Here is a 24,718-nt window from a genome sequence, read left to right on the forward strand (position 1 = left end):
TCCAGATGTTTTGGATTTCAACTCCCAGCATTCTTGATCACTGACTATGCAGGCAGGGGCTTCTGGGAGTTGAAGTCCCAAAGAGGTGAAGATCTAACTTTTACCCATCTCTGCCATAGGAGGGTAGGTATTTTTAAAGGAGACATGGCAGTGGGGGGAGGTGGATTCTGGCCTAGGTATTTATTTTATCTTTTATTATTCAGATTTATATACCGCTTTCCACAAAAGTATCAAAGCAGACACCATGAGGTCTCAGTGGGCAAATTACAGGAGGATCAAAGGGGATCCGCCCCCCCTTCACTTTATGCAATGGCTCCTGTTGTTACTTTCTTTAGGAACCAATGTGGGGGTGGGGCACACAATTTGGCTAAAACTAGAGGGGAGAGGCAGGACTTAAGGGTTGTGGACTTTTTAAAGAGCTCCCCTAATCCATCCTTCCCCAAACTGATGCACTCCAGATGTTTGGGATTACAGCTCCCGTCAGCCCCAGTTACACTGATGGAAGTTGTAGTCTGAAACATCTGGAGGGGACCATGTTGGGGAAGGCCACAGCGGGGCCACCACGATAAATGCCGTATATTGCTGGCACAAGTGGGGACCGGGGAGAAGGGAGGGAATTACGCAGATGGGTCTGAGCACAAGAGGAAACGTCCCAGATATAGATACACTAGCTGTGCGGTGCAGGGAGAATCTTGCCTCTTGGAGGGTGAGATGCAACTTCACAGTTCCTATGCAAAACCAACAGCATCTAAAAGAGCCCTTAGGCACCCTCACCCTTGGCCTAGTTTTATCTGTCCTCTGAATGAGCGCAAAGGGTCTGAGCACAAGGGTATATGTCCCACAAACAGATGCACTAACTGGGTGGGTGGGAGAACTTTCCTCTTGGGGTGGGATGCAACTTCACAGTTCCTGTGCAAAAACGACATTCATTCATCTAGAAAAGACCTTAGGCGCCTTCATCCTTGGCTTCTTTGCCCTCTGTTACAAAGACCACCTCCCAAGCCCTGGCCCCGCAACCCAAACTTTCCACTCCCCCCGCCCCCGTTGACAGCAAGTATGACCCACATTCCACGTTTGTTCACCTACCCCTTTCTCTGTGGGGTCCCCTCCAAAATTTTCATCCACATACCAGTCAGACTCCCACTCCCAGTGGGGCGACGGCAGCGCGAAGCTTTCAAGGGTCTGATGCCTCAGCCCACTCACGTCGCTCCACTGCCAGCGGTCGCTGGGCAGGAGTTTCTCACAGAAGCCGATCACAGGATTCCAGCGCTGCCAAGAGAACCATCATAAACACAGAGATGCGGCGGCAAATTCAGAAGCGCAGGTGCTCAGGCCATAGCTAGACGGGGCTTTATCCTGGGATGAACCCCGGGATCATCTCTGTGCGTCCACATGACGCACAAGGGATCCCGGAATCAGGATAGAGCCCTCAATAGAGCCCTCCCCTTTGGCCCCAGTTTTTCGTGGTCCCGGGCTGAGCCTGAGACAGTGGAACGTGAGGCTGGTTGCCGTGGGTTGACCCGGCCGGGAGCTGCACCCATCGGGGGCGGGGGGTGGGGAAATTAATTTAATTTAGAGTTGTAGGTTTTCTTCTCCATCTAAAACGCATAGGATTGCACCCTAAATTTGTTAGTCTTTAAGGCCCTTTGTCAATAATGATTTGAAATAACCAGCCCTGATCTTTGGTTGCCGGTTTCTGGTCAAATGCAACCCAGAACTCATCCCCTGCCCTCTTCCGTACCTGATTCTCATAAGTTTCTTCCTGGAAACGGATAGGGACGTCATTGGAGTGGATGTAAACATAAACTTGATGATCGCATGCAAGACCCCAGCAGCACTGTTTGACGGCAGAAACCCGCTTGAACTCTAGCACCCCGTCCTTACAAAGCTCCCAGTGCTGGCCTGTGGGAGAAAGTGTGTAGACTCTGCCAAAGATATCGACTGCCCACAGGAGAGAACTGGATGTGGTCATGGCTGAAAGGCAAAAGCAGAGATTGGAGGCTAGGCTAAGCATGCATTTTATTAATTTTGTATTTCATGTATAAATGGATGAGTCGCCCAAGGCGACTTACAATTTTCTTCTTTTCCTTTTCCCTCCTCCTCCCTTTTTCCTTTTGTGTCATGTCTTTTTAGATGGTTCTTGCCCAACAGACTTACAGTCTTGCTTTTAATGATCTGTAAACTACTCTATGACCCTTCCAGCTCAAGAGAGGGGCATAAAACCTTTAAAATTCAACACTAGGGTGTGCAAGGATTTCAGGGTCGAAGGCTGCATTTCCCATCCGGGAAAGTGGTTGGGGAGCCACAAAGTGCTGGTGGAAGATTGAGCCATGGCCCTGAGTAGGCAGGACACCCCTTTTCTCTCCCCCATTCACTTAGGGTGACCATATGGAAAGGAGGGCCAGGGCTCTCGTATCTTTCACAGTTTTGTAGAAAAGGGAATTTCAGTAGGTGTCATTTGTATACATGCAGCACCTGGTGAAATTCCCACTTCATTGCAACAGTTAAAGCTGCAGGAGCCCTGCCCTCTTGACAAGATACAAAAGAGGGCAGGGCTCCTGCAGCTTTAATTGGTGCTGCATGCATACAAATGACACCTGCTGAATTCTCTTTTCTAATCAGCTGTTAAATCTGCAGGAGCCTCACCTTCCTTCTCCTATGGTCAACCTACCTTCATTCATTCATCAATTTATCCATACATCTCTCATTCATTCATTCATTCATTCTCTCTCATTCATTCATTCTCCTCTCTCTCTCTCTCTCTCACACACACACACACACAGAGGTGACCATTTTTTATCCTAACCAACCTCACATGGCTGTTACGGAGATAAGAAGCATGGTGCCTTCAGCTCTTTGGTGGAGATAAATATGTAACAAATAGATAAAGCTGTTCCCCACGCTCACAAAACACATACTCACGCAGACCCTAAGCATGCTTATTTAGAAGCAAGTCACACTGAGTTTCACAGGCCTTACTCCCTAGGAAGTGTGTTTACAATTGCAGCCTTTGATTAGGTCTTATGGGACAACCATAGAATTTTATTTATTTATTTAAAATATTTCTTGGCTGCCTTTCAGGGCACAGCTTTCCCAAGGTGTGTGCAGCAATAAAAGACAAAAAACGATAAAAACGCAATAAAAACAGCGATGAAAATTATAATTAAAACCAACAATAGGGTGACCATATGAAAAGGAGGACCGGGCTCCTGTATCTTTAACAGTTGTCTAGAAAAGGGAATTTCAGCAAGTATCATTTGTATGCATGCAGCACTTGGTGAAATTCCCTCTTCATCACCACAGTTAAAGCTGCAGGAGCCCTGCCCTCCTTTGGATCTGGTCACTCCAGTATAGTTCCTGCAGCTTTAACTGTTGTGATGAAGAGAGAACTTCACCAGGTGCTGCATGCATACAAATGACACCTGCTGAAATTCCCTTTTCTATACAGCTGTTAAAGATACAGGAGCCCTGTCCTCCTTTTCATATGGTCACCCTAGCCAACAATAAAACCAGTAACATAACCAGCAACAATAGCAAGCATATCAGGAGAAGGCTGGTGTAAAAGAATATGTTTTCAAGGCCTTCTTAAAGCCTGCAGGGTTGGAGCATGGCAGATCCCTGGCGAGAACTTATTCCAGGTGTGGGGCCGCTGCAGAGAAGGAGGTGGCTCCGATGTCAGTGGGGCGGTGAATCCACTCCGGGTTTCAGTCAGAACTCTAAAGGAGTGCAGGGGTATCATATACACCACCTTGGGCTCCTTCGTGGAAAGGCAGCAAGAGATATGGGTAAGAAACAAATTAAACCGAAGTCAACGGAACCTTAGTCAACTTGGTTAGGATCGTGCCGTTAGAAAGAACTGTCAGAGCCCTTTCCTTTTGAGTAAAGGGCAGTCTTGCAGAGTGGTTAGGAGGGCGATTCTCAAGTTTAAATGGCAGCATATTGGGGGGCGGATTAAAAAAGGGGGAGGGCCTGCAGTAGTGCAGGGGCACAGGGAGGGATTGTCAAGGTTAGGTTTTGGAATAGGAAACAGAAGTTGGGAGCGCGTGAGGCTGCAATCCTGGGGAAACTTACCTGGATGTAAGCCTTGCACTGAATAGAGTGAGGGGGATTTACTTCTGAGTAGACATGTGCAGTGGAGGCTGGTGTGTCCTATGTCAGTGGGGCAGGGAATGCGCTCTGGGTTTCAGCATCTCCTATGTCAGTGGGGCAGTGAATGCGTTCTGGGTTCCAGCCTGAACTCTAAAGGAGCGATCCAAGGTTGGATCGCTCCTTTAGAGTTCAGACTGGGACCCAGAGCGCATTCACCGCCCCACTGACATCGGAGACACCAGCCTCCACTGCACATGCCTAGGGATGCGCTGTGAGCGACTCCAACCGAGAACCAGCCATCCTCGGTTGCGTTTTTCAAAAGAGCAAAAGATGAAGCACCCACCCACCCCAAATAATCGCTATAATCCTAATAAGGGCGAATTTGCAAAGCGTGGGGGAAAGACTGACCTAATATTTGAGCTTTCCTCCCGCGAAGACCCCAAGAACTCGCCCTTGCCCGCCACCCCCGGCCAGGATCGAGCCTTTCTGTACCTGATCCTCCTGCGCGATCGCTTGTTCTCCGCGTCCTGCGCAGCGGCAGCCCAAGCGCGCACCTTTCTGCACTTGCAAGCCGAAGGACTAGGAAATCCGGGGCCCGGGAGGATCCGCTCGCTCATTGGCTGCCGGCCGCTAAATCCTCTGCTGCTATTGGGCGGCGAGGGCCTCGAACGGATACATGGCGTTCTATCCCGAGTTTTCCTCCTCTGGAGGCGGGCGGGCCAGAGACACCACGTCACGCCGCCCACGGCCTGCTGTTGGCCGCGTGTCACGCGCTCGGCGGGCTGCGCGCGTGTTTGCGTGTCGTGGGAACAAAGGTCGAGCGCGCCCAGTTTCTGGGAAACCCAAACAGCCTTTCCACGCACGCCCTGAACAGATGTTCTGGACTACAAATCCCAGCGGCCCCCAAGGGTCAGGGATGCTGGGAGTCCCAGATTTCTGGAGGGAGAACAGGCTGATGGGTTTGTTTTATTTTAAAACCAAGAAACTGACAGAGCGTGCTGGAAACAGCCTTATTTATTTATTTATTTTGCAGATGTAATGGACATGTGCGTGCATGTGTGAAAGAGGAGTTGTCTGGAGAGTGAAGCACCTATGAAGTAGTCTCTCTCTTTGGGGATCTGATGAGGAGTAAAGCAGCCATCCCCAACTTGTGTCGGCCTGCAACACCCATCATTCCCAGCCTAAGGGTATCAGAAGCAGTAGGCATATTACTTGATGCAGTAGGCATATAGCCATCGGGACTAATAGCCATTGATAGTTTTATTTAATTGATTTCTTTATGCACTGGAAGCGAAACGTGTAAGCTGGCAGCACCCTGAAAAGTGTTGGCAAGGCAGAAGTTCTATTGGTGGTGTTCTCTCTGTGATGGCTTGTCATGCAGGCTGGCCATCGCTTGATGGTGCGTGCTTCACACGATGAATGTGTAGGTGTGAACAGGATCCAACATAACTGAAAAGAGACTTCCAATGAACTTCCAGTCATAGGAACATAGGGACGTGCTTTGTACCAGCTCAAATTCTTTGTCCATTAAGCCCAGTATTGGAAATCGTATCAGTCTGGAAATCTACAAGAAGAGCATGTAGGAAATCTACAAGCTGAGAAAGGAGACTTGGGACTTACTAGAAAAAACCTAGAGGTTGTGTGTAACAATGTAATTGACAATGACGTTTACACATGCTGGCAAACCTGGATTTCTTTAGCCAACCAGAGCGATGCGGGATTGACACTTCCACAATCTCATGTAAACATCTGAAAAGACCTAATTAATACTCTCTAACTCAAATCTTGATCAGTAGACCTTCAAAAGGAAACTTAGCCCAACAGCTTTTATATATCTCTGCAGGTCATTGTTGATAGGTTATTTCATACTTGCTGTCAGTTTCGTTTTCATGTTGTATTGTTTGTTGACAAAATAATTTTTAAAAGCTGGGAAACTTTTGAAAGGGCCCTGTGGAACAGCAGAGAACAAATCTGCCCCATCCTTTTGAGGGAGAGTCCTTCAGATATTTGAAGACAACTATATTTAGGGTTGCCATACGTCCCGGAAAACCGGGAATGTCACGATTTCCAAAATGTCCTGGTCAGTCAGTCAGGAATCCCGGATTCCTGTTCCAGCCGGCCAGAGAAATTCCAACTTCCGAAATGGTGCCTTGAGCCTGCTCAGTGGAGTGCAAGTCTCCATATTGAAGTCTCCTCCAGCTTTTGAGAACTAGTAGAGAAATGTAATTTAGTGTCATTTTTTAAACTTTTCTTTGCCTATTATTTATTTGCAGGTGTTTAAGTACTTTAGGCTGCAATCCTATGCATACTTACCTGGGAATAAGTCCTATTTAACTTAATAGGATTTGTTTCTGAGTAGACACACATAGGACTGCAGTGTTAGATAACTAAAGCTTAGATAACTTTCTTTTCCTAGACCTTTACATATTGCTACGTTTGTTTTTTTTTAAAAATCCTACCCCCCACAAATTGTCCTAGTTTTGTCGATTCAGAATATGGCAACCCTAACTATATTAAATCCTTTTAATCTTATCTTGTGCAGGCTAAACAAACCCAGAAACTTCCATTGTTCAAGGTAGGGCCTTGGTTTCTTGAACCCTCACCCTCTTCTGGACATATGAGACTGATGTCAGCTGTTGCCCAATATGATCATATGGTAAGAAGTTGCATTTCGTCTTCCAGCCTCTTCCTGCTTGTTCCTAGAGGGGAAGTGAGGAGAGGAAGCCTGAGCAGCTTGAGATGGACTTTTTGTCTACATATGTGAGATAGAACCATCTGCGTAGGCTACTTCTGCTTTGATAAACACAGGCAGATGTTTTTAAAAGTGAAGGCCCCTGTTGAAGATTCCTATTTGAAGCTCAAGAGGAGACGTGATGGAGGATTAAGAATGGAGTTCAATCCCCCCAAACTTCTTCTGCCAGAATACTAAGCGTAAGAACATAAGAGGAGCCAGGCTGGATCAGACCAAGGGTCCATCTACTCCAGCACTCTGTTCACATAGTAGCCAACCAGTGCAGGGCATGTGTGCAGCAATACCCTCCCACCCATGTTCCTCAGAAACTGACTACTGCACCCATTTTAGTAACCCATTCCCCCTCCCTCCCATAATACTAGAACCCAGGGCCATGCCATGAAGCTGATTGGTGGGAGATTCAGGGCAGATGAAAGGACTTCTTCACACAGTGCAGAGTTAAACTATGGACTTGGTTACCACAAGATATAGTGATGGCCACCAATTTGGATGGCTTTCAAAGGGGGTTGGATAAATTCCTGGAGGAGGAGAAGGCTATCAAGGCAGGGCCGGCGCTACCATAGAGGCCACTCAGGCGGCCACCTAGAGCGCCAAGCTAAGAGGGGCGCCGGGCGCAGCACTCACACGCATTGGCTGTGAGCCTGCCCGGCCCAAGGATTCAGCCAGGCCTGGGCGGGCGAGATGGCGCCCCGTGCCAGCCGAAGTGAAGCCAGGGACGCTGGGGTGGGGCGGCTCCATGTTCGGACTTCCGGAACGTGCCCGGAAGAGAGAGGGAGAGAAAGAGAATGTATGGGTGAATGGGGTTCATGGGGTCTTTGAGTGAATGCATATGTTCATGCGTGTGTTTGTTTGGAGTGAATTGGGGGGGATGATTTGGAGGTGATATTCCTATTAAATAATGCATTTTAGACCCATAGATGTTCCTTTCCAATTTGTTTGCTATAATTGGCATGATGCATTTCTTGCACTTTAAAATAAATTTAGCAGTTTCAAGTTTTGTGCTTCTTATTTTTTCCAGGAAACATATGTTCTTAAAAATCAAAGTTGGCATTTTTTGGGGGTGGGGTGGGGTGAAAGTAGCTCACCTTGCCTAAGGCGCAAAATAGTCTGGCACCGGCCCTGTATCAAGGACTGCTGGTCCTGATGGCTATATGCTAGCTTCAGGATCCAAGGCAGTAAGTCTATATACACCAGTTGCTGGGGTTCATGGGTGGGAGGGTGATATTTCACTCATGCCCTGCTTGTGGATTCCTGGTTGACAGCTGGTTGGCCACTGTGTAAACAGAGTGCTTGACTAGATGGACCCTCAAGAGGCAGCTGGACAAGCATCTGTCAGGGATGCTGTAGGGTGGATTCCTGCATTGAGCGGGGGGTTGGACTCGATGGCCTTGTAGGCCCCTTCCAACTCTGCTATTCTATGATTCTGTGACCCTTGGTCTGATCCAGCAGGGCTCTTAAGAACTTAAGAAGTGTCCTGATGCTGGATCAGACCAAGGGTCCATCTAGCCCAGCACTCTGTACACACACAGTGATGAACAAGCAGGACACGGTGCAACAGCACCCTCCCGCCCATGTTCCCCAGCTCTTCTTATTTTCTTATCATCATTTAGTAGTAATACTTACATAACGTTTAATATAGGGTGACCCTATGAAAAGGAGGACAGGGCTCCAGTATCTTTAACAGTTGTATTGAAAAGGGAATTTCAGCGGGGGTCATTTGTATGTATGGCGAACCTGGTGAAATTCCCTCTTCATCCCAACAGTTAAAGCTGCAGGAGCCCTGCCCTCTTTTAAATCTGGTCACTCTAGTATAGCTCTTGCAGCTTTTACTGTTGGGATGAAGAGGGAATTTCACCAGGTTCCCCATATATACAAACGACCCCCGCTGAAATTCCCTTTTCTTTGCAACTGTTAAAGGTACAGGAGCCCTGTCCTCCTTTTCATAGGGTCACCCTAGTTTAATTCAATAACATTTCTAAGCGGTTCACATCTAAAGATTGAAAATCACAATGGAAAGCCACTCTTGTTTAACCGTGGGTAATAGGACGCGCCTTCTCTCTCTCTCTCTTTCTCTCTGCCGCCCCCCCCCCCCCCCGGCAGGCGAAAGAGGACGAGCTGCGCGCGTTCCCTTTAAGAGGGGGTTCCCCTTGTGCGGAGTTCACCGCCGTGTCTCGGCCAGGGAGGGGAGTGCCGCGGCTGCCAAGGGATCACGTGGGGCCGAGTCTTGTGACTGGCCAGCGAGCAGCAGCAGCAGCAGCAGCAGCAGGAGAAGACGAAGCACATTGCTGGCTGCCGCCTGCTTTGCGCGCAAGAGTTTGGGGCTGGGGCTTCCTGGCGGGCGGGGACCTCCGGGGCGGGTCCGAGGCATCCCCGCGCGCCCTTCCTCCTCCTCTTCCTCCTGCTGCTGCTGCTCCGGCTTCGTGGCTGCGGGAGCGAGGCGAGGCGAGGCGATCCCGGGTTGTGCGCTCTAGGCAACCCCGGCTTGGAAAGTTGGGCTCTGGGCTGCCGCCGCCGCCTCGCCTTCTGCCTGCTCCGGGGTGGCCCTCGCGGCTGACCGCCTGCCGCTGGTGCCAGGCGGAGGGAGGGAGAGAGGGAGGGAGGGAGCAGCGCCGCCGCCGCCGCCCTGCCTGCGGATCATGGACAGCAAGCCCTTGCTCCAGGACCGGCCGCCAGCCTACAGCCCCGCGGGCGGCGGCGGCGCAGGAGGCTACGAGTACGGGCCCAACACCTACGGGGCCATCCCTGCCCCCCAGCCGGGCTTCCAGGCGCCGCCGCCCTACACGTACCCCGCGGGTCCTGGCGCAGGTGAGCCGGGAGGGGCGCTGGGCACGGCAGGTCTGGGGGTGGGGAGGGGGGTCAAATCCGGTGGGCTTTTAGGGGAGGGGGCTTTTAAATTGGGGGGGCTTTTAGGGGAGGGGCGTTTGAGAAGGAAGGGGCTTTTGAGGGAGGGGGCGTTTGAGAAAGGCCGGCCTTTTAGGGGAAGGGGCGTTTCAGAAGGGGGGCTTTTAGGGGAGGGGCGTTTGAGAAGGAAGGGACTTTCGGGGGAGGGGGCGTTTCAGAGGAAGGGGGCTTTTAGGGGAGGGGGCGTTTGAGAAAGGCCGGCCTTTTAGGGGAAGGGGCGTTTCAGGGGGGCTTTTAGGGGAGGGGCGTTTGAGAAGGAAGGGACTTTCGGGGGAGGGGGCGTTTGGGGGAAGGGGCGTTTCAGAGGGGGGACTTTTAGGAGAGAGGAAGTTTCAGTGGGGGCAGATTTTTAGGGGAGGGGGCGTTTGAGAAAGGCCGGGCTTTTAGGGGAAGGGGCGTTTCAGAGGGAGGGGGCTTTCGGGGAGGGGGCGTGAAAAGGGGCGGGGCTTCCAGGGGCGGGAACGTTTCAAACCGAGTGGACTTCTAGGGGAGGATGGCTTGTTCTCTCCTTTACCTGCAGCCGAGGAGAGGCTTGCAGCAACTCTTGGCGCCAGCCAGACTTCAGCCTTGCTACAGGTGGAGGCCGCGAGAGGACAGTGCTTCTGAGCCCGGGCAGAGTGCCAGAGTGCCTCTCTCCCCGCCACTCAGACGTCACAGCTAATAACCCAAGCCCTAGCTTTGGAGTGGGTTAGGATATGCTCCGAATGGCGGACAGACGTGATCCTCGCTCTTCTCCGGTGTTGGAAATGATTGTGTCCCTGTGTGTGTGTGTGTGTGTGTGTGTGTGCTGTCAGCTGTTTAGATATGAGAAGTCTGCAAGACGGAAAGGGAAAATAAAAACAGAAACTCCGGGCTTTGCAAAGAAGTGTTGATTTTAGGGAAGTCCCTCCCCCTTTTAAAAGTTTTTGCGTTAGGGAATATTTCCCCTTTTGTTTTATTTGATCAGTCTTATCTGTACCTTGTTGATTTATGTATACAATATATGAGTGGAGGTAGCTGTTTGGCTGTTGGCCTGGAGCGCCAGTTCTCTGAAGAGCAAAAAAAGTTTAGGATTGTTAAGCAAGCCAGGCGATGTTTGGGATTTCTTCTTGTTCCTCGCTACAGAAAGCTTCCTATGAAAACACTTCTGGAGTTTTGTTCTATTGTACTAATGGTTTTGTCTTGGTAGATATTTCAGTTGTTCTCACAAAGCTCACAGTCTCCAGAGGTGGAGCTTTGTGAGTCTCTCGCAGCAAAAAAGGGTCTTGTGATGCTTCGAAGACTAGTACATTTTACTGTGGCCTAAGTTTTTGTGGATTAAGCTACAATCCTCATGCAGTTGCATTTGATGAAGTGATGGCTACTACCGTATTTCTTCGATTGTAAGATGCACACTAATTTCAGTACCACCAACAGAAAAAAAAGCTTTGATTCTAAGAAATAATAAACTCACTTGCGATTCTATGTTTTTAGAGATGTTTATATGGGGAAAAAAGTGTGTCTTAGAATCGAAGAAATATGGTAGTCCTGATGGCTAAGTGCAGCCTCCAGCGTTAGGGGCAGTAAGCCTGGGCTCACCAGTTGCTGGGGAACATGGGTGGGAGGGTGCTGTTGTATCCTGTCCTGCTTGTGGTTCCTGGTTGACACCTGGTTGCCCACTGTGTGAACAGAGTGCTGGACTAGATAGACCCTTGGTCTGATCCAGCAGGGCTCTTCTTAGGTCATCCACAAAAGCTTATGTCATAATAAATGTGTTAGCCTTTAAGGGGCTGCAAGACTCTTTGTTGTACTTCCAAAAAGCAGCTTGCAAAGTTTTATATTGTGGGTGTTGAACCGCAGGAATGTGGGCCAAATCTGGGGTCCTGTTCCAGGCTTGCTGATGGCGCCTTCCCCTGGCTCTGCTCATTTTCTTATTTGGTAGTTTCCTGGCTTTTTGGGGGGGCAGTTGTCCTCCCTCCATTCTAAAAAGTTGAAATCCTTGTCCTGTAGGCTGGGTTTTTTGGCCACACCTCTTTGCCTCTGGCCCCGCCCACCACAGGAACAACCTCTAAAACTTGAGGTTCTGACTTGACCGAGAGGAAAGTGGGATTTGAACTCTGAAGTTCTGGAAGCAATTCTCATGGTTGGAGTGGTTCTTGGAAGCATCATCAGTTCTCCAGATTACCCTTCATGATGAGTCAGATTCTGGAGAACATGGGCGGGAGGGTGTAGTTGAAGCCGTGTCCTGCACTGGTTGGCCACTGTGTGAACAAAGTGCTGGACTCAATGAACCCTTGGTCTGATTCAGCCTGGCTCTTCTTAATGTTTAGTATTCTGTCAGAAGAAGGGGCGGGATTTAACTCCATTCTTAATCCTTCACCATGTCTCCTCTTGTTATTGAGAATATGGATAGGGAGACATTTTTCTCCCTCTCCCATAATACTAGAACCCAAAGGGGTCCTCCCAGGAAGCTGATTGGTGGGAAATTCAGAACAGATAAAAGGAAGAACTTCTACACACAGCGCAGAGTTTATGGCATTCACGACTACAAGATGTGGTGACGGCTTCAAAAGGGCATTGCATGAATTCTTCCTGATGAGGCCTGTTGGATTATTTTAGACATACCTGGGGACCACGTCCACACCAAATGCATGCTCCTTTTGTGTGATGCCTCTTGGAACTGTTTTCCTATGCGGCAGGGTCTTGCTATTTACTGTTTTACTCTGTACAGCACCATGTACATTGATGGTGCTATATAAATAAATAAATAAATAAAAAACTGGTGGTTATGGATCCAGAAGCAGTATGCCACTGAATATTTATTTCGTTATTAACTATTACATTTATATCCCACCTTTTTTTCTCTTGGAAAGAACCCAGGGCAGCTTATGCGGTCGTCTTCCCCTCCATTTTATCCTCACAACAACCCTGTGAGGTGGGTTAGGCTGAGGGTCTGTGGTTGGCCGAGTGGGGACTAGAACCCGGATCTCCCGCATCCCAGTTCAATGCTCACCTCAGTTGCAAAGGGGTAATGCAACGTTATGGCCCATGAGAGGGCATGAAGGATTCAGATGGTCATTGTAGGAGCCAGGAGGTTGGCATAGATGGAACTTTAGTCTGATCCAGCAGGGCTTTCTGTTTTTGCTATGCTGGCTTGTCAATTTCATTGTCCTGCATTTGACAGCAGGAAATGAAATTGACAGTCTTTTTTTTTCTTTTTTAAAAAGTAGGGTAGATGGGAGTGCACAGCCTTGGATGGGTGGGAACTCTTAAAAAGTCACTGAAAGACAGAGGAATTCCCAAGGGTCGGAAAATACAGCATTTATTTATTTATTGCATTTATATACCGCCCAATAGCCAAAGTTCTATTAGCTGTCATTTGTGTTATAGCAGCTTTCTCCTACGTGGTGACTTCTGGAGTTGTTGGACTATGATTTCTCACATCCCCCAGACAACCATGCAGGCTGGGGGATGCTGGGTATTGTAGTCAAGACATCTCAAGGGCATCAGTTGGGGAAAGTCTGTCTAACAGGATTAGAAGAGCATTCCTATGGGCGGTAAGTGAGAAAGTGCTCAGCCGCTAAGGGTGCGATCCTATGCATGTTGCGGGTGCAATCTTGTGCATGCCGAGGCAGAAAAAAATCCTACAACTTGCAGCTTTCCCCACCCCACCCCACCCCCCCAAAAAAGTTGTAGGACTTCCTTTTTTTCTGTCTAAACATGCATAGGATTGCTCCTTAAAGCAAGGATGGGAATGGGTGGTCCTCCAGATGTTGTGGATTGCAACTCCGATCAGCCCTAGCCATGAGGGATGATGGGAGTTGTAATACAGCTACATCTTGTGGGCTGCACATTCTTCATCACTGCTCTAGAGTTTGTTTTGCTTTTGGGGGGAGGAAGAAAAACATTGATTTTTTTGTTTTATTTTAAAAGGTATAGAGGGAAGATTTAGTTGTACATTTCTAGTGATGTCACAGGCGTCAATCCAGTTGCACTAACTGGGGTGTGTGAAATGCATTTTTCCCTCTTCGAAACAACAATCTGTGGGTTGAATGATGGTAAAAGGCAATTATTATTTTTTCACAGTGGAAACATTAGCTTCAAGGGAAAAATATCACGTTCCCTTCTGATTATTATTATTTATTATTATTTATTTATATAGCACCATCAGTGTACATGGTGCTGTACAGAGTAAAACAATAAAATAGCAAAACCCTGCCGCATAGGCTTACATTCTAATAAAATCATAATAAAACAAGAAGGGGAAGAGAATGCACGAAACAGGCACAGGGTAGAGTAAAACTAACAGTATAAAAGTCAGATCAAAATCAAGTTTTAAAAGCTTTAGAAAAAAGAAAAGTTAACTGAGTAATAGCTACAATTAATAATATACGCCAGAAAATATATTTCTGGGCCAGCGGGACTAGAGTCCCAAGTCCAATCTAAAGAACGGGATTGTGCTTCTCCACTGTGTAATATAGCAGGGGTAAGCAGAAGGTAGATTGGGATCTGGTAGATCTCTGGGTGCTTTGTGGTTGATCTTCAAGGTTGGTCGTTACTGAAAGGGGATGAAAAAACAAGAACCTCTCTGCTGTGGCTGGCCTTGCGCTAATTGTTTTATCTCTCAGCCTCAGTGTTCCTCATCTGTAAAATAGGAGCACTAATTGGTTGCTTTTGACCAGGTCATGGTTCAGTTCCACTGGCTAGGTTTAGCATGATGCATTACAATCCCTGATCTCTAGGGTAAAGAGCATGGAGATATGGATATATCTCAGTGCTCGGAGTGCCATAGATAATGGACACCGCCCAGACTGACCCACCACTTTGTGTCTGGCTGTGGTTGGTAGATCTCAGCATTCTAGTTCTAAACAGAAGAGGACCACAGGAATACTAAGTCAGACCATTGGTCCATCTAGCCATCAAAGAAGAGAATTCCAGCCTAAAAGCAGCAGAAGTCAAAAGAAAAAACTAGGCTCATCCAAAGCTGTGCTCAGAAACACTGGACTTTGAACAGTGACTTCTTAAACTTGTAGCCCTTCAATTGTTTTGGCCTACAACTCCCATCTACTTAGTTAGCATAGGCAAACGTGAGGTGTCATGAAAGTTGTAGAAATGTTTGGGTTCATCTGAGATTTTTACTTGAATCTGTTTCTGAAGCAGAAAGTTTTTTCCTTCCCTGTGTTTACTGGAACCTGCGACCCTTACTCAGTTTTGAAACTGTTGATTTACTTTTTCCAGTGGCATTGAAGTACGCTCTTTGAAGTTAATAATTAGCTGTATTTGTGTTCATAAGCCCGAATGCGGAGAACAGAAGTCTAGAAATAGTTTGCTATTACATACAGTAAAAACTATTATGTGGTATTCAGAAGAATTTGTCACAGATCCTTCTTGGTGGACACAGATGAGAGAGCAAACAAGCAAACATTTGATAGGTTGGATCTTGCAATAAATAAATAAATAAATAATCTCACAAAGCTTTGTTATTCTTGGCTAAATGTGGTCACTTGAAGCAAACTTAATAGCCTGTGGGAAAAACACACACGGTGTGGCTTCCATTTATTGCCTTGTTAACAGGAATCCATCTCTCTGTCTTCAAGAGTAAGACATACGCAATTTAAAATGGTTGAACCATTTCTACTAAAATACCCATAAACAACTAAAACATCACTGACAACCGAATGCTTCAACGGATGCATTAAGAAGCCCCTCGTATGCTGTCAAATGCCGGGGGGGGGGGGGGTAGAGGAAAGTTAGCACCTGGATACCAGACTGAGCAGGTGAACAGGTCATCAAGTGGTCCGCTTCCCCCAGGATGCTGAGATGAATTGTATTTGTATTTAATAGGGAGTAATCCTGTTTAAACCTGCATCCAGCCATATAAATTGGCATATGAGACTTTTAGGCACACCTCTCCCCTCGTCTTTTTGGGTGACGCGTAAGTGTCCGTCCTAAATCTAGGACTGTGTTGAAAACGCAGTGGGGGATTTGCAGATAGTTCACATAGCCAGAAAGGCAACATGTCTTTGTTCCAAGTGGATGTTCCAAGAATTGGAGACTGGTGTGTGTGTGTGTGTGTGTGTGTGTGTGTGTGTGTGTGTGTGTGTGAGAGAGAGAGAGAGAGAGAGAGAGAGAGAGAGAGAGAGAGAGAGAGAGAGAGAGAGAGTGTGTGTGTGTGTGTGTGTGTGAGAGTGAGTGAGAGAGAGAGAGAGAGAGAGAGAAACTCTCATTGACAGTCCTCAGATTCCAATAGCTAGAACAATCTGGCAACCGTGTATATTCCAATAGCCAGCTAATCTGGCAACAGTGTAGATGTGAGGAGTTTACACAAGTGGAAAAGAAGTCAGGTAACCCTCCCGGAGTTACAATTTGCAAGACGCCATCAAATGGTCTAACTCCCAAGTTGTCCGTTTAGACATTAACATGCTCTTCTCTGCATTTCTGCTTTTTCCGCCCAGGATATGCTGTTCCTTCAGGTCCGTCTCCGCATAACTATCCCAATACCACGTACACGATAATCCAGCAGCCCACCACCACCACGTCTGTTGTCGTTGTTGGCGGCTGTCCAGCTTGCAGGTAGTCATTCTTTTTCCTTTATTGCCTCTCTAAAATCCTCTTAAGCATTGGCTCCTGGTTCCATGGATAACTTCTTTAAATAAATAAAATAAAATAACCAGCTGGGGAGCACAGTTCTTTCTCCCCCTTTAAAATAAAATAGTGCTGTCTTCCATGTATGTATCATTGTTTGTTCTACCCACATCCTACTTTTCTTCCATGTTGGCATTCCACAGTGCTGTGTGTTGGATTCCAGGGGAGGGGTGTGTGTCTCTCCTCCAGGTATTGCTCAAATTCAGCTGCAAGGTATTCCTTCAGAACATGTGCTAGGCTTGTTGGGGCCGGCCCTTTCATTAGATGGAGTGAAGCAGCTGCCTTGGGTGATGAGTGGTGGCAGTGACAGCCTCCCCACCCGTTCCTGGCTAAAATTATGCACGGTGTGGAGAATGTGTATAGGGAGACATTTTTCTCCCTCTCTCAAAATACTAGAACCCAATGGGGTCATCCCATGAAGCTGATTAGAGGGAGATTCAGGACAAATAAAAGGAAGGACTTCTTCTCACAGTGCATAGTTAAATTATAGAATTCACTACCACTAGGTGTAGTGATGGCCGCCAATTTGGATGGCTTTAAAAGCGGGTTGGATAAATTCCTGGAGAAGGTTATCAGTGGCTACTAGCCCTGATGGTTATGTGCTACCTCCAGTATCTGAGGCAGTGAGCCTGTATGCGCCAGTTGCTGGGGAACATGGGTGGGAGATTGATGTTGCACCATGTCCTGCTTTGTTGGTGCCAGGTCAACAGCTGGTTGGCCACTGTGTGAACAGAGTGCTGGACTAGATGGACCTTTGGTCTGATCCAGCAGGGCTCTGCTTATGTTCTTATTCACTTGAGCCAAGTGCTCAGAAATAGTGACATTTAGTGCCCTGAACTAGCTGAGAGTCTGTGACTGGCCCAAAGTCACCCAGTGGGTTTTCATGGCCAAGTGGGGACTAGAACCCAGATCCCCCGACTCCCAGCCCAACACTCTAGCCACTTCATCACACTGGCCCCGTAAAGCAACACACACAAAACGTTAAGATGCATTGTTACATCCCAATGATCAGATCAGACTGTGGTAAACAGATTTAAGAGAGCAACTTGAAAGGTAGGCCTAATATTACAAAGTTTTACATGAAATACATTAAGCCAGCAGTACAGTTGGGAGAATATGTTCTGGAGCAGGGAAGTTTTTCAGGCCTGTTGAAGACTTACACTGATGGGGCCATGTGTAGGGCAGTTGGCAGGCAGGGAATTCCATAACTGTGGGGCCACAGCAGAGGAGGCCCTGTCTCTTGGGCCCACCAACCTTATTGGTCCTATTGGCAGGCAAATGAACAGGGAGGACTTGGGAAAAATGTTTAGTATAGCTGTTGCACCCATCTTTCTTTATGTGCTGACGTTAAAGTTGAGAAATCAGACTGAGATTTATTATGGTGACTACATTTTTTTAAATGTGTGCATTGCACTTGTATTCATAGTTCTTGAAGGAGCTTGGAGTTTCATACCTTTGAGAACTTTGTTAGTTCCATATCATTTTAGTTTCTGGGGTTTAATCACAGGACATGCCTTTAACCAATGCTCCTATTCATCTGACATCTGCGTCATATGTATGAATGTATTATTGTATTTATATCCCACCTTTTTTCCTCCAAGGAACCCAAGGCGGCATACATAATCCTCTTCATTTTATCCTCACAACATCAACCCTGTGAGGTGGGTTGGGCTGAGAGTCTGTGACTGGCCCAAAGTCGCCCAGTGGGTTTCCATGGCCGAGTGGGGACTAGAACCCGGGTCTCCCGACTCCCAGTCCAACACCTTAGCCGCTACACCACACTGGCTTTTCATGTGACATCTCCTGTTCATCTGACATCTGTGTCGTATCTACTTATGGCCAAGCCCAAGCTGAAGAGCAATGTGTAGCTTGCACTAAACAAGTCCTTAGCAGTATTCCACCTTGTGAAGATCATGACCTTAATTGGCTTATTTGTTAGGAATGGTAAAAAGCAAGGTCAAGCCCTTAATCATGATTAGAGGGAAAAGGCAATTAAAGCTGGCTTCCCCCAGTCAGGCCTCAAATGCCTCACCATAGTGATAAATTGACTTATTTTTTGTTTAAATATATATTTTAGAAGATACTTATAACCCACCTTCTGATTTAAGTCTCCAGTGTGGATAACAAGATTCTATAAATATACAAAAACTAAAAAACACACAATGAACAATCTATGAAGAGAACCACGGTGTATTGTTGGGTTGTAAAGTGTAGGTTGTTCATGATTAACAAACCATGATTTGTTAGTGCGGCTGGGTTCGCACAACACAACAGTTCACAGTTCAACACGACCCACACTTGAGTATGGGTTGTCATCTAGTCTGTGTGTCTTTAACTGTTGATCAAGCCAGTGTGGCGTAGTGGCTAGAGTGTTGGAATGAGTGTCGGGAGATCCAGGTTCTAGTCCCCACTCGGCCATGGAAACCCACTGGGTGACTTTGGGCCAGGCACAGACTCTCAGCCCAGCCTGCCTCACAAGGTTGTTGTGAGGATAAAATGGAAAGGAGGAGGATTATTATGTACGCTGCCTTGGGTTTCTTGGAGGGAAGAAGGCAAGTTATAAATGTAAATAAATAAAATTAAAAAGTGTTGTAAATGGATATTTAAATTTCAATAGCTCTCCAACCAGGACAGCTTAGATGCAAGGCTCTGCTTGTGGTATAAATAAACTCCCTCTATTTTTAGTTGGCCTGGGAATGGCATAGCTTTAAGCCAAAGGAAAGCTGCTTAGGTCCCCCAGGCCAACGCTTATTTTATAGCTAAGATTAGCATGTTTTTAAATAGAGCATATTCCAGTCCCCTTCCCGAATCCCCATTACCTGATCTAAGAGGTAACCTCCATAAAGAAGGCAGTGGTTATCAATGTCTCTAGCTTTTGATATGTAAATTTCTTCCTTTTACACGCAGCAGTGAGTTAAGGAAAGACAGTTACCGGGAATTTATTGTTTGGAAATTAGGCAATGACTAAACATGATGACGAGTTCGTGGTTTTCCTATGTGAAATACTTAGCCACTGAAGCAGGAAATAACATGATTGTGTTGAGAACGCTGACTCTGGTTCAACATCCAGGTTCAAGACCTTGAATCTGGTTGTCTAGTTTGCTGCTCTATGTACAAAATTGGTCTTGCTCCGACCAAAGCCTCTTTAAACTTCCCTGGGGAAGGGACTAAAAGAACGGGTTTCCCCAGGTCTTAAGAGACCTGTGTAGTTGGGAATGTTTTGTTTTACTTATGATATGTAAACTGCTTGGGGAGCATTTTCCTCTGAGGAGTGGGGGCAAAACGTATTTGAAGTAAAATAAATACACAATAAGCAGTAAAGAAGGCTGGCTTTGTCCAAAGTTTTTGTTCAGGCTAGGAAGGAAAATAAAGATGGTTTGAAAGGATGGGTAACAATTTTGTTTCAGTTTGTTTTTGAATAAGGAGGAGGATTATGTACACCGCCTTGGGTTCCTTGGAGGGAAAAAAGGCGGGATATAAATAAAATAAAATAAATAAATATACACATCTTTGCTTGATTTGCATGATAAATTTGGGTAATATGGCATAATTTGTATTTGCTTAGCATAAGGGTGCACGTCACTGTGACTTTGGTTACTGCGGCATGCTTTCATAGAAATTGTTAACCATAGCGATCATTCATCTGACTGGATCATTATATGCAGGAGGTGTGAAATGGGCCTAGATTTGGATTTATTGAGGACTGCTTTCCACTGTACAAAAGCTCCTTTATTCAGCTCTTATTGCTTGAGTGCTTTGTAATTGTGTAATCAGAACCACAATTACTCTTCCTTTATTACATTGTGAGCCTGCAAGCAAGGAATGTCTTATCTTTCAATATGTGTGCGCAGAGCCTAGAAAAGTTTAGGCACTTTATAAGTGATTGATAATAATGGTGGAACTTCTGAATTAATTGCTGGGTTCTATATCTTCTACGGGAGAGCAGCCATGGAAGAACCTGAGATATTTTTTTGGTCGCACTCATGAGGTCTGACCTAATTAAGTCTGCAGAACACCACCTTCACTCTCTCATAAGATTAGTACAAACCCTTTTTAGCCAACTTCATTTTCTGTCTGCCCTTCTCTCCTGTCTTACAGGAGAGTTTTGGTGAACTCGAAAGCTTGCTCACTACTTTTATCTTTTCGTTCCAATAAATAAAGTTATCATGCGAATGCTAATTGTAGGTCTTATGAAGCTGCCCTTGGTCTGTCTACCCCTTTTCAATCTGGCGACCTCTGGACGTTTTGGACTACAACTGCCGTTATCCTCAGCTGACAGGCCATGCTGTTTGGAGATGATGGGAATTTTAATCGACCTATCTAGTCGCATACCAGGTTGGGGAAGATTGCTCTAGAGTCTTGGGCGGAGATCTTCTTGCAGCTGTGCTGAGATTCTTTTACCTGGAAATGATGGGGATTGTTTAAACCTGCTTATGCATTAAAGTGGCTTTAGGGCATTTCAGGGCCTAGAGGAGAAGCAAATAGGTGTGTCTCTTTTAAGGTGACCTGAGGTGACCAAAGACGTTTGTTAGTCAGATTGTACCTTCTAGATTTCTCTCTGCTGTTCTTGTCCTGTTTGTTTGAGCTCTGTGCTGTCTGTCCCTTTAACTTGCTCTTTTCATCACTAAAAGATCAAGATTTCATAACTACCACACTGGCCCCTGCTAAACTACATTTTGAGTCTGCATTTCAAGGTCATTCAAGTTTTTTCCTTTTTGGCTTTTCTCGCATAGACAGCTGCCAAAACACGCCCTCTGTTTAAATCAACACTGCTGTACTTCCGCTGTTAAGAAAACTAGGGAGAAACATGTGACTCTCCCTAGAGTAAAATGTTGAGGCCTTTTCTTCCCTCCCAAGGGTGAGTTTTGGGTGTATAGCCTTGGTGGAAAGAACTCACTCTTCTCCTTATGAAAAAACCAGTTAGTGAGGGCAAGAATGTAGATTTCTTTGTTTCTCCTGTGATATCCGTAAAGGGGTGGCTATTAAAGAGAGAGGCATTGTGTAGGTGTAGAGAAATCTTGTTTGGTATTAGAACAGTTTTGGAAACGCTCTCCTCTCTAGGGAGGTCGCCTCTGTTGGACTTGTGAAGTCAACACAGAAGCATTCCTGGGCAAGAAGCCCAAGAAACTAATCTAACTCAAATCTGGAGTTGAGAACCTTTCCTTCATACTTGTGCTGTGTGTGCACGTTATGTAACCGAGCTGTTCTACCTTCTCTCTCCCGCCATGTTACACCTGCAGCATAAAATGTCTTATTCTCCATGAATTACTTCTAGTCATGTCCGGAGCAGTGTTTTTCTTCTCTCTCTCCAAACCTCTGCTAGCTGAAATGTTTTCCTCTCTGCCTTCAAGCAAAGGGGCACCTTCTCTGTCACAGTTTTGAGTCTTCTCTGGAATGCGAAGTCATCAAAAGGCCTCTTGCCTAAAATAAAATATCTGCATATTAGAATTGGGAGAGTTGGAATTCAGAAACAAATCATTTTAAATGAAATGGGATGTTAAATACACATATCCCTGTTTAGAGCTGGGCTCACTGTGGTGCTCTGCTTACGGAATAACTTCCCCAGGAACTTCTTCTAATTGCTAAGTAAAAGCAAACCCTGCTATTACTTTCCTGAGTGTTTAATGGTGCCCCATGTATGAAACGCCCTCTCCAGAGAGGCCTACCTAATAATAACAACTCAATTTTCTTATATTTATACACCAGGTGAAGACCATTTGCTTTTCAGTGAACCATAATTGTTTTCATGCTTTGATTTACTGTTTTATCTGTGATTGAACTAGCTATTATAATGGAATGGTGTCGGGATGTTGTTGCATTGATTCCTTATTTATTGTGTGTTTTATTGTATTTTGGAAACTTTTAAAGTGGAAAAGCCCACTGCATTTTTTTTATTAACTGCGCCTTTTTACTTAACATTTGGGCTTCATTTTTGATTTTTCAGTTATTTGGATTCTGTTTAGTTTCATAGAATCATAGAATAGTAGAGTTGGAAGGGGCCTATAAGGCCATCGAGTCCAACCCCCTGCTCAGTGCAGGAATCCACCCTAAAGCATGCCTGACAGATGGTTGTCCATTTGCCTCTTGAATGCCTCTAGTGTGGGAGAGCCCACAAACTCCCTAGGTAACTGGTTCCATTGTCGTACTGCTCTAACAGTCAGGAAGTTTTTCCTGATATCCAGCTGGAACATTGGTGTATAAACTACCGTGAAGGTTTTGGAGTGGAATTTTTTTTTTATTTCTTGTTTTGTTGAAAGGGGTGTGTGCTATTATTCAAAATAGGATTCCTAATTTCCTTGTGTCACGAACAAAGTATACCAAAACTGTATAGATTGTATTGGTATGGAAGATTAATATTTAGAAAGGGTTTGTGTTGCTCTTGACAAGCTTGGTATTCATTTTACCTTAAAATTTAAATAGTAATGTCATACTTTTTGTTTTCACAGAGTTGGCGTATTAGAAGATACCTTCACCTGCCTTGGTGTTTTCTGTGCCATTTTTTTCTTCCCTATTGGAATACTCTTCTGTCTTGCGTTGAGACAACGAAGATGTCCTAACTGCGGTGCGACATTTGGTTAAGGGATCAACACAAATAGGCTTTTGGAAGCTTGTATCTATTGTAGTACCTTTTTTCTAATGTAAATGTCCTGTACAATCATGTTTTTGCTTCTGAGCTGATTTTGTATAAGTGCGACGAAACTAGTTTCTCTCTCGCTTGCATGTAAAACTGATCTATGAGCATGTCTGCTACAAGACACAAATCCCACCTGGCTTTGTGTGTTAAATGCACCTTTTTGGAAATTTAAATAAAAGTGCTTTTTGCAACTTCACTATGCACCCCAACTTTTTCCTTCTAAAGAAAAGTCTGTAATTACTACAATAAACTAATCCAAGGGTTGTCAACTTCAGCAGAGGGGATTCGCTACCTGGCGAGAGTACTCATTAAAGTATTGTCCATCTGAACCTGGTGCCTCAACTTTTATTTAATCTGTCGATTTATAACCTTGAGTTTTAAGAACTGTGTTTTAAAAGCACCTTTGGTTGCATTTATTTGAAGGGGCAAATTATCTCAAGCAACTGCCTTAGTCCTACACTGTTCCATGAATGCTAGGGTCTATAGCGCCCTATGTTTGAAAATGTATCAATGTTATACACAATTCAAAGTGCATTTAGAAATGTCTGGCACAGGTTGGTAAACCCAGCTAAAGATGAAAGTAAGAAAAGGGTCTTCTAACCCCACCCCACCCTTTTTCCTCATGTGGGTTGTAAACAAGTGTCAGGAATTTCCATCTTAAGAATTAGACATAGTCTTTGATTTTATATTTGACTGAGAAGGTATCCTCCACTGCCGTTTTGTTCTTAAAAGTTGTATGTGCTTTTCTCAGTTTCATAAATAGCTTAGCGAAATTCTCAGTTTGCAAACACAACAGGCAAGATCTTTCATGATGGCTTTCGTAGATGCAGCTGTATGCAGTCTTCAGGACAATGTCATAAAGCAGTGGTTCCCAATTGGTGGTCCGTGGACCCCAGGAGGTTCGCGTAACCCACCCAGGAGGTCCGTGGCACCATTCACATATTCACCGTTCATTTCTGGAGTCCACTGACGATGAATTCTTACCAGAAGTAAAATATACCATCACTGAGCACCTGTGTGATTTAGCGACTAGCTTCAGAGATTACTTCCCTGCACCTAATCCTGAAAACTCATGGATAAGGAATCCTTTTACAACTCTATCTGCGGAAGAGCAAGATGCACTTGTTGACGTGACTTGTGATGGTTCGTTGAAATAATTTTTCAAAGAATATAGACTGGACCAATTCTGGGTGAAGGTTTTTTCTGATTTTAAGAAGTTAGGTGAAAAAGCTTTGAAACATCTAGTTCCCTTTTGTTCCACATATCTTTGTGAACAAACATTTTTGGCATTTTGTTATATGAAGAACAAGCCTAGAAATCGGCTCAATGTTGAGATTTGAGATTAAACGTAGGAAATATTGAACCAGATGTGGAAGGGATTGTTCGGGACAAAAAGAGGCATGGTTTCTCCCATCACATTTAGGTTTAGTAGCTGCTAGACAAGTCATAATTTGTTCAATTGTAAACTAGACATTAGTAAAATTAAATTCGTCTTTATATTCCTAACTAAATCATTGTCTTTTTTGCGTTGTAATATCACAAATTTTATGGACTTTTTTAGTATACCTAAAATCTTTTGCTTATTAGGGGCTACCCCTTATTTTCTCCAAAAAATTGCTTTGCACAGGTAACTACCATAGAGATAACACATTTTTCAAAAGTAGGGGTCCATGGCTTGGCATTTGAAAAACAAGGGGTCCCCAATACTTAGCTAATTGGGAACCATTGCCATAAAGAAT

The 24,718-nt window shown here is 45.6% G+C and overlaps 2 protein-coding genes across 2 annotated transcripts in view; one reads left to right on the forward strand and one right to left on the reverse strand.

Annotated features, from left to right (window-relative positions):
- The window catches only part of TECPR1 (tectonin beta-propeller repeat containing 1), a 38,358-nt gene extending 33,714 nt beyond the window's left edge, over positions 1-4,644 (reverse strand). The window contains exons 1-3 of the mRNA XM_063143055.1: positions 4,582-4,644; positions 1,742-1,974; positions 1,087-1,269 (exon numbers count right to left, since the gene is read on the reverse strand). Of these exons, the coding sequence (XP_062999125.1) occupies positions 1,087-1,269; positions 1,742-1,972 (414 nt within the window). The 5' untranslated portion in view covers positions 1,973-1,974; positions 4,582-4,644. The remainder of the gene's footprint in view (positions 1-1,086; positions 1,270-1,741; positions 1,975-4,581) is intronic.
- Positions 4,645-9,203: 4,559 nt separating this feature from the next.
- On the forward strand, positions 9,204-23,175 carry BRI3 (brain protein I3). The gene is made up of 3 exons (XM_063143307.1): positions 9,204-9,646; positions 16,156-16,273; positions 22,792-23,175. Exons 1-3 carry the CDS (start codon positions 9,478-9,480, stop codon positions 22,922-22,924), a joined length of 420 nt encoding a protein of 139 aa, XP_062999377.1. The 5' UTR covers positions 9,204-9,477; the 3' UTR covers positions 22,925-23,175.
- The last annotated feature ends 1,543 nt before the right edge of the window (positions 23,176-24,718 follow it).

The sequence above is a fragment of the Elgaria multicarinata genome, chromosome 17 (assembly GCF_023053635.1).
Source record: "Elgaria multicarinata webbii isolate HBS135686 ecotype San Diego chromosome 17, rElgMul1.1.pri, whole genome shotgun sequence".
In the NCBI taxonomy this organism is placed as follows: domain Eukaryota; kingdom Metazoa; phylum Chordata; class Lepidosauria; order Squamata; family Anguidae; genus Elgaria; species Elgaria multicarinata.

Coding starts and splice junctions, on each gene's coding strand:
- BRI3 (XM_063143307.1), top strand. CDS start 9,478: ATGGACAGCAAGCCCTTGCTCCAGGACCGGCCGCCAGCCTACAGCCCC. Junction 9,647..16,155: donor CCCCGCGGGTCCTGGCGCAG/GTGAGCCGGGAG, acceptor TTTTCCGCCCAG/GATATGCTGTTCCTTCAGGT. Junction 16,274..22,791: donor GGCGGCTGTCCAGCTTGCAG/GTAGTCATTCTT, acceptor TTGTTTTCACAG/AGTTGGCGTATTAGAAGATA.